General features: G+C 40.3%; 1 protein-coding gene across 4 annotated transcripts in view; it reads right to left on the bottom strand.

Annotated features, from left to right (window-relative positions):
- GTF2E2 (general transcription factor IIE subunit 2) overlaps positions 1 to 8,985 on the bottom strand; it is an 80,493-nt gene extending 71,508 nt beyond the window's left edge. For 2 of the 4 annotated variants that reach the window (XM_049632510.1, XM_049632508.1), the window contains exons 1-2: positions 8,742 to 8,983; positions 180 to 349 (exon numbers count right to left, since the gene is read on the bottom strand). In XM_049632510.1, the coding sequence (XP_049488467.1) occupies positions 180 to 345 (166 nt within the window). In that variant the 5' untranslated portion in view covers positions 346 to 349; positions 8,742 to 8,983. Of the gene's footprint in view, positions 1 to 179; positions 350 to 451; positions 666 to 8,741 lie in introns of those variants that run through there. The other 2 variants (XM_049632511.1, XM_049632509.1) reach the window with 2 other exon arrangements.
- Between the last annotated feature and the right edge of the window lie 1,162 nt (positions 8,986 to 10,147).

The following is a 10,147-nucleotide window of genomic DNA, read 5'->3' as shown; positions in this document are numbered from 1 at the left end:
CCTCCCCCCCCCCCCCCCCCCCCCCACAACCTCACCCCGTGAAAAACAAACAAAACCCCCCAAAAAAAAAAAAAAAAAAAAAAAAAAAAAAAAACTTTATAAAAAATGAACTTGCCATGATTAAATAAATGGTTTCCTGAAAAATAAAAACAGTCCTAAACAGTCAATTTTTTACTGACCAGAATTTTGTTTAGAGCCTGATGATCCTCCATGTTCTAGCTTTGCTTTCTTCTTCTTTGATGATGATGATGATGACTCAGAAGATACTGAACGTTTTTCTACTACAGGAGTGGAAAGAGCTCGTTTTTTGAACAGCTCTCGTTCTCTCAACAGGCTTGGATCCATATTTCTGCAAAGATATAAGTAAAAATCTTCAATACAGATTCTAATCACTCAAACCTATAGGCCAAATCCATAGGTCCCAAGAAGAATTACTTCCAAACAAAACTACCTTTTATTATAAGTTCTCCAGCACTTGTTTTAATTCACTTAGTGATTCACCCAACAATCTTCAGTTAGTGCCAGGCACTGTGCTAGGCACTAATAAAGAGAAATAGAATTAGTCTCTAAAGCTCTAGGAACTGCACTGTCCCATATGATACCCACTGGTCACATGTGCCTATGGAACACATGAAATGGGGCTAGAGTTGAAACGTACACACTAGATCTAAAAGATTTAGCACAAAAGAACTTTTAAAACTACTGATGAGATTTTTTTTTAAGTTCATTTTTTTGAGAGAGAGAGAGAGAGAGCACGCAGGGGAAGGGCATAGAGATAGGGAGAGAGAGAATCTGCGCTGACAGCACAGAGCCTGACACAGGGCTCCATCTCATGAACCGTGAGATCAGGACCTGAGCTGATATCAAGAGTTGGACACTTAGCCTACTAAGCCGAGACACCTCATGAGGAGATATTTTATCACATGTTGATGTGATAATATTTTGGATATCCTAGGTTAAAAAAAATATTAAAACTAATTTCCCCCAACCATATGATCATCTCAATAAATGCAGAAAAAGCATTTGACAAAATACAAAATCTGTTCAGGATAAAAACTCTCAACGAAGTGGGTTTAGAGGGAACATATCTCAACATAACATAATAAAGATCAAAATGAAAAACTCAAAGCTCACATCATACTCCATGGTAAAAAAAAGTGAGAGCTTTTTCTCCAAGATCAGGAATAAGACAAGGATGTCCACTCTCACCAGTTTTATTCAATATAGCAGTGGAAGTTCTAGATACAGCAAACAGACAAGAAAAATAAAAAGCATCCAAACTTGTAATGAAAATGTGAAACTGTCATTATTTCCAGAAGACATGATACTATATACAGAAAACCCTAAAGACTCCACCAAAAAATTAGTAAATGAATTCAGTATAGTTGCAGGATACAAAATTAATGTACAGAAATCTGTTCTGTTCCTATACACTAATAACAAAGTAGGAGAAAGAGAAATTAAGAAAACAATCCCACTTACAATTGCACCAAAAAGAATTAAATACTCAGGAATAAATTTAACCAAGGAGATCAAAGACCTACATACACTCTGAAAACTAAAGGACACTGATGAAAGAAACTAAAGGTGAAACAAATAGATATTCCATGCTCATGGATTAGAAGAACATCATTAAAATGTCCTTACTACCCAAAGCAATTTTCAGATTCAATGCAATCCCTATCAAAATACCAATAGCATTTTTCACAAAACTAGAATAAGATAATCCTAAAATTTGTATGAAACCACAAAAAACCCTGAATAGCCAAAAGAATCTTGAAAAAGAAGCACAAAAAACTGGAGGTATCATGATCCCAGGTATCAGGATATACTACAAAGCTACAGTAATCAAACAGTATGGTGCTGACCCAAAAAGAGATACATAGATCAACAGAACAGAAGAGAGAGGCCAAAAATAAACCGACCCTTACTGGTCAATGAATTCATGACAAAGGAAGCAAGAACATACAATGGGAAAAAGAATCTTCAACAAATGGTGCTGGGAAAACTAGACAGCTACAGGCAAAAAAGAAACTGAACCACTTCTTACACCATACACAAAAATAAACTAAAATGGATTAAAGACCAAATGTGAGACCTGAAACCTTAAAACTCCTAAAAGAAAAATACAGACAGTAATCTGTTGGACACTGGCCTTAGCAACACTTTTCTAGATGTGTCGCCTCAGGCAAGGGAAACAAAAGCCAAAATAAACTATTGGGACTTCATCAAAACAAAAAGCTTGTGCACAGCAAAGGAAACCATCAACAAAACAAAAAGATAACCTACTGAATGGGAGAAGATAATTGCAAATGATATATCTGATAAGGGGTTAATATCCAAAATAAAGAAGTTATATCACACACACACACACACACACACACACACCAAAAAAAACCCCACTAACAATTCAATTAAAAATGCGTAGAGGACCTGAATAGACGTTTTTCAAAGATGACATACAAATGGCCAACAGACACATGAAGAGATACTTAATATTACTAATCATCAAGGAAATGCAAATCAAAACCACAATAAGATATCTCCTCACACCAGTCAGAATGGCTGTTATAAAAAAGAAATAACATGTGCAGACAAGGATGTGGAGAAAAAGCAACCCTCATGCACCACCAATGGGAATGCAAACTGGTACAGCCACTGTGGAAAACAGTATAGAGGTTCCAAAAAATTAAAAATAGATATACTATATGATCCAATAATTCCCCTGGTATTTACCCAAAGAAAACAAAAGCACTATCAAAGAGATAAATGCAGCCCTGTTTATGGCAGCATTCTTTATAATCGCCAAGATATGGAAGCAACCCAACTGTATTAACAGATAAATGGACAAAGAAAATAAATGTGGCATGTGTAATGTGTAGACACATATATATGTATACATTCGTGTGTATACACATATATATGTATACACACATATATGTATACATACACATATATGTGTACATACACATATATGTGTGTACACACACATACTCACACAATGGACTATCAGCCACAAAAAGAATGAGATCTTGCCCTCTGAGACAAGGGTGGACCTAGAGGGTATTATACTAAGCAAAATAAGCAGAGAGGTAAATACTATATGATTTCATTTACACTTGTCATCTAAAAAACAAATGAACAGACTCTTAAATACAGAGAACAAGCTGGTGGTTGCCAGAGGAGAGGTTGGTGGGGGGATGGGCAAAATAGGTAAAGGGTATTAAAAAGTATAAACTTAAAAATAAATAAAAATAAAAAGTATAAACTTCCAGTTATTTTTTTTTCAAACTTCCAGTTATAAAATAAATATGTCGTGGAGATGAAAAGTACAGCATTAGGGAATATACTCAATAATAATGCAATAATGTTGCATGGTGACAAACGGTGGCTGTACCTATCACAGAGAGCATTTAGTAATGTATGTAACTGTTGAATCAACATGTTGTACACCTAGGGGTGCCCAGGTGGTTCAATCATCCGACTCTTGATTTCACCTCAGGTCATGATCTCACAGTTTTCACGGGTTTGAGCCCCCCACATCAGGCTCTGTGCTGGCAACACGGAGCCTGCTTGGGACAGGGAATCTCTGTCTTCCCCTTTCCCACTTGTGTTCTCTCTCAAATAATAAAACAAAATAAAAACCTAAAAAAAAAATGCTGTATACCTAAAACTAATATAACATTGTATGTCAATTATACTTCAATAAAGACAAATTAAAACTGATTTTTTTTAATTAAAACATTTTACAGGCCACCTGGGTGGCTCAGTTGGTTAAGTGTCCAACTCTTGGTTTCGGCTCAAGTTGTGATGTTGGTGAGTTCAAGCTTGCATCCAGCTTTGCACTGACCACGTGGAGTCTGCTTGGGATTCTCTCCCTCTCTCTCTGCCCCTCCCCTGCACACATAGGCACGCTCTCTCCCTCTCTAACTAAATAAACATGTTTTAAAAACAAATTTTTAAACTACATGTGTGGCTCATGTTTGCAGCTCTCATTGTATTTCTATTGGACAACACTGCTCTAGAAACATCAGACTACTCGGCAGAAGTTAGGAAGCAGATATAGGTTCATTGGGGGAAAAAATCATCAGAATTACTTATAAATGAAAAGATGTCTTTCAAAACTGGTGAATTCTTGGGGCGCCTGGGTGGCTCAATGGGTTGAACATCGGACTCTTGATTTCGGCTTAGGTCATGATCCCAGAGTTGTGGGATCAACCTGAGTCAGGCCCCGTGCTGACCGTGGAACCTGCTTAAAATTCTTTCTCTCTCTCTCTTTTTCTCTCCCCCCCTCTGCCCCACTGCTCTGCTCCCTCTCACTCTCTCAAAAAACAAAACAAAACAAACCAAAAATTTGTTTTTTTAATTAAAAAAAGGGGCACTGGGTGGCTCAGTCAATTAAGCATCTGACTTGATTTCAGCTAAAATCATGATCTCACAGTTCATGAGTTCAATCCCCACATCAGGCTCTGTGGTGATAGCACAGAGCCTGCCTGGGATTTCTGTCTCCCTCTCTCTTTTCCACACCCCACACTAGCTCTCATATAAACATTAAAAAAATAATACTAATAAAAAATAAATTTAAAAAATTAAATTAAAAAAGACCTGGTGAACTCTATGTCATTGTGTGATAAGAAGGCTTGATTACAATTTGTTAGAAATATCTACAGAAAATTCCTGATTTAGAGGGAGGTGGCACTAGATCTCTTCTTTTGTTTTTTTCCCCAGTTCTAAAACTTCAGAGTCCTAAGCAACTTTAGTACAGCCAGGGAAGCCACAGATCATTCAACAAGTTTTTGTTTTTTGTTGGTTTTTTTTAATGTTTATTTTTGAGAGACAGCATGAGCAGGGGAGAGAGAGGGAGACACAGACCTGGAAGCAGGCTCCAGCTGTCAGCACAGAGCCCGACACAGGACTCAAACCCACAAACCTTGAGATCATGACTGAGCTGAAACCAAGAGTGGGCTGCTTAACTAACTGAACCACCCAGGTGCCCCACAAGTATTTTAAAATGTTCCTCTCTTCAGGCACCTGGGTGGCTCAGTCAGCTAAACAGCCCACTCTTGGGTTTCAGCTCAGGTCATGATCTCACCATTCATGGGTTTGAGCCTCAAGTCGGGCTCTGTGGAGCCTGTTTGGGAGTCCCTCTCTCCCTGCCCTTCCCCTACTCTTGGTCTGTCTCTTAAAATAAATAAATAAACTTTAAAAAAAAAATTTTAGGGGCACCTGGGTGGCTCAGTCGGTTAAGTGGCCAACTCTGGCTCAGATCATGATCTCATGGCTCCTAAGTTCGAGCCCAGCATGGGGCTCTCTGCTATCACTGCAAAGCCCTCTTCAGATCCTCTGTCACCCACTCTCTCTGCCCCTCCCCGGCTCGTGCTCACCCTCTCTCAAAAATAAGTATTAAAAAAATAATAATAAAAAGAATTAAAAAATAAAAATCTCAATCTGTCAAAAAAATTTTTTCTAAATAAATAAAAAATAAAATGTTCTTCTCTTATTTTACAATCCAGTAACTGCACTACTCGGTACTTACCCAAAGAATAGGAAAACTCTAATTTGAAAAGATATATCATCCCTATGTTTATTGCAGCATTATACAAGTCAAATTATGGAACCAGCCCAAGTGTCCATTAGAAGATGAATGGATAAAGAAGATGAGGTACACATTATGTATATATATATATATATATATATATACACACACACACACACACAGGTACAATGGAATATTATTCAGCCATAATGAAATCTTGCCATTTGCAACAACACAGATTGATCTAGAGAGTATAATGCTAAGTAAAACAAGCCAGCCAAAGAAAGACAAATACCATATGATTTCACTCATGTGTGGAATTTAAGAAACAAAAAAAAAGGGGAAAAAAAAAAAAAAAAAAGACAACCCAAAAAAGAGTCTTAACTATAGAGAACAAATTGATGGTTACCAGAGGGGAGGTGGGCAGGGGATGGGGAAAATAGAGAAGGGAATTAACAGTATACTTTTTTTTTTTTTTAAGTTTATTTATTTTGAGAGACCGTGCAAGCAAGAGCAGGGGAGGGGCAGAGAGGGAGAGAATCCCCAGCAGGCTCTGCGTGTTGTCAGCACGGAGCTCCATGAGAGGCTCAAAACCCCCAAACTGTGAGATCATGTCCTGAGCCAAAATCAAGAGCCGTATGCTCAACCACGTGAGCCACCCAGGTGCCCCAAAGGTACACTTATGTTGATGAGCATGGAGTAATATATGGAACTGGTGAACCATTATATTGTACACCTGAAACTAATGTAACATTGTACGTTAACTACACTGGAATCGAAATTTTAAAAAGTTCCTCTCTTCAGACCCATAAGCACAGGATAAACTGATGGTTGCCAAAGGAGGGATTGATGGGGGATATGAAAATGGGCAAAATGGGTGAAAGGGAGTAGGCTATCAAGGCCTCCAGTTAAGGAAAGAATAAATCACCAGGATGAAAAGTTTAGCACAGGGAATAGAGTCAATGGTACTATAACAGCACTGTATGGTGACAGATGGTAGCTACACTTCTGGGGAGCACAGCATAAGGCACAGAGTTGTACAAATCACTATTCTGTATATTCGAAGCTAATGTAACATTGTGTGTCAATTATACCTCTATAAAGAAAAAAAGTTCCTCTCTTGTTTGAACTCTCCTAGAACACCATGGAGTCTAGGAAGCACACAAACTGACACAAAATGATTTCTGCATTCTTCACAAGTAGGGAAGGAAGGTCTGGGAGGAAAAAGATTGTATCTTAATTTTGAAAGCCTTCATGCACAGAGCAGCTCAATAAATATTTGTTATATGAATAACGAACACAAAAACACCTTTAAATTGCTCTAGCCTCGTTACAGGTTTCACAGGCCTTTATTAAATGTCTTGTGTTTGTGACCTCAATCTTTGTGTACTTGTCTTGTGTTTGCATAACTCCCAAGCTTTGAAGGGTTCTGGAAGATAAACCCTTGCCTTCACGCAGCTTAAGCTGAAGAACATGAAAGGATTGAGCACCTCACTTAAAAAGCAATGGATAAAATGTGACTCAGAGTGGTAAAAGTTAAAAATGTAATAAGCACTGATAAGAAATAATCAGAGTAAACTTTATTTGAGTGAGAGTCACAGGCACTGGAATCCAAGGACCTGACTTCTCTCAGTACTACTCTCTAAACTGCAACATGACCCTAGGCCATCCACTAGACCTAAATCCAATTTTATCATAGGCAAAATGAAGACACTTACCAATACTGTCTACATCTAGCCCAACTTTAAAATGAGACATGAAAGGCATTTTTTTTTTTTAAATAAAGCAATACAAGTATGTGTTATTTCAGTGTTACTATTCTGGGTTGGATCTGAAAAAAAATGATTATACCAGGGTGAGGAAGGTGGGAGACAGTCCTGAGGAGGGGAGGGAAAGTGTGGGAGAAAAAAAGGAGAAATCGCAAGTGATAAAGTGGGGGCAACAAGCCTAAAACAGAAAATATGTGTAGATGTTTATTTCACCTTGTAAAGACAGGTAATTAAGCCAGGCTTTTAATCATGATTTCAACACACTTAAATGAAAGCCTTACAGTTCACAAAAACCCTAAATCTTTACAGCATTTGAGCCTCACAACTCTTTGAGACGAAACCTGTTAGTTTTACCCCTTATTTTAATGTGAAATCTGAAGTGAAGAGGTACAATTAAGGTCACACAGCTGTAAGTACCTAGGCCAGGACATGAATGCCCTGCCTACTAAATCAAATGCGTCCTACTCCAGACCTGAAATGCTGGTAAAGGCCTCTAAGACAAAGGCGACCTGTGTGACACAGGTACCATTCAATGGCACCTAGAGCAAAAGACTTAATGTCCTCTTTCTCACCATCGCATGCTCCACCTAACTTTTCCTCCTTCTTTTCAGACTACTCAAACAATTTGTCCTGTTTTACATACACTGACTTGGGTAGTAGACAGGATACATCACCATGCCCATTTTCCGTAAAACAACAACAAAAATCATCAGCACAACTCGGGGATCAAGTGTTCCTCCATGGATGGTCACTGAGAAGCCAAAACTTAAATCAGAACCTTCTGGCTCGAAATCACACGTTCTTTCCACGGTATCGTTCGATTTTTCTTCAACCTTTCTACTTTTCCTTCTTTCCCTGCGTAAGCCCCAGAGCGGCCCCTGGCACCTAAGAATACTGCTAAGAACAGTCAGCAAGGTATGAAATGAGACTGCCTACCTCTTAAATGACAGGAATGTAGGGTGGGACGAAAAGGTATCGTAGCGTTTTGATTTGGAACAGGTCTTTAGACTTTGCAGACAACAACTGTAATAACTGAAGTTTAGGAATCTTTACAAACCAAGTCTCCAACAGACAGCTTAAAAAAAAAAAAATCGTGAAGATGCATCTAAATCACAGCCTTTAGCTGGACACCGTGGTTCCCCAAACTCCACACACGTTTCGCTCGGCTACTGTTAAAGTCGGAGGCTAAGAAGAGACACAATCAGCTCTTCGACTGCCAATATCCTCTCTTTCCAACCCAAAAGTTTGCTCAATGGACCTCCGGCCTAAAAGACAATGCCCCCAAGAAGTTGTTACTGTGTTTGGTGTTTCGCGCAGAGATCCGCGGCCCCCAGCCTCCGGAGAGATGGAAGACTAGCTCGCCGCTCGGGAGGAGGCGGTCCTGAGGAACAACAGGCCGGGGCTCCGCTCCCTCACCCGGCGGCTGCAGCCCCTACCTGAGCGAGGAGGGCCACCCCACGCGACCGGCCGCCGCCTCCCAGCGCCTCCACCTGGACCAGCCGCCCACGCCCGCGTGGCCACCGCTTCCTGCTTCTCGTCAGCGCCCCCGCCTGCCCGTACGCACTCCCAGCGCAGCCCCGCCAGGCCGGGGTCTCGGCACTGGCGGCAGCGGCAGTGGCGGCTGCAGCTAAGGCGGCGCGACTCGGCCCCGGACTCCGCCCGCCACTTCCTGATCAGGCTACTAGGAGCTCAGTCCCGGCAGGCACCGCGGCGCCCCCGCCGCCGAGAACGCGCATGCGTCATCACGTGCGCCGACCGGGGTACCGCGGGCGGGCAATCAGCCGTCTGGGGCGTCCTGGATTTCTAAAACAACTAGGGGTTAGGGGGGCGGGGCGGAGAATGAGACAAGCGGCTTGAGAGTAGCCATTGCTAAAAAAAGAAAATCTTTCCTTTGCAGAAGTTTAAAGCTACCAGATCTTCCTCCAGCATGCTCTGGAATCTGTTTAACCCAAGTGGCAATGCGATCTTTCAAGTTATTGAGTATCTACCAGGTGTTTTGTACTTTTCATCGAACGCTAGTCACCAGCACCTAAGTCACCAGTTCCAGCTGTCTTACAAGTGAAGAAACTACAGGCCCAGTGAAGCTAAATGACTTGCTCAACACAGCATAGTTAGCTAGCAAAGGCAAATACGGACGTGGAGCCTGGCTTCTAAAATCCACACCTATGAAAACCCCTAGAAAAGGATTTCGAATTTGGAAGCAACTTAAAGAGGTAGGAATAAAGCCACGAAAAAGATAATTGACGTTACCCACAGCCATCACTGTATTAGAGTGTGTCAAATTTCTGTGGCCTTTCACTCTTCTTATGTATTAGAGTGTGTCGAAGTTCCTGTGGCTGTCATTCCACTCTTATAACCTAAAGCGGCATCAAAGCCAGTGCTCAACTATTCTGTATCTAGTGTTTAATTACTTAGTACTGGTTAGTCAAATACTTAACCTGTGCCTCAGTTTTCTCACCTGAGAAATGGGAATAATAATTGCCATAATGGGGTACTTGCATTGGACTGTTGTGAGGATTAAATGAGATAATACATAAATTTGTATACAAAATTTGGAAATAAAGCCAAAAGGTGATTTGTGTATGGCTTTTTGAAATTAGTTTCATCCTAGAGGATTTTCTAATAAACCCACTTGATGTTCATCTGACGCCCTCAGGAAATGTAACTTTGCTGGAATAGTACAACCCAGTAAAGTCAGAGATTGGTTAAAAAAAAAAAAAAAACTAAACTAATGAGTAATAGGGAGAAGGAGCAGGCACCAAGTGAAAAATAGAGACATGGCTATTTGTAATATACTTGAAGCCTCCACCATTGATGTTTAAACTTTTTTTTTTAATGTTTG

The sequence above is a fragment of the Panthera uncia genome, chromosome B1 (assembly GCF_023721935.1).
Source record: "Panthera uncia isolate 11264 chromosome B1, Puncia_PCG_1.0, whole genome shotgun sequence".
Classification (NCBI taxonomy): Eukaryota; Metazoa; Chordata; class Mammalia; order Carnivora; family Felidae; genus Panthera; species Panthera uncia.
Note: the sequence above shows the minus strand (reverse complement) of the source record. Positions and strands in the feature narration are given on the sequence as shown.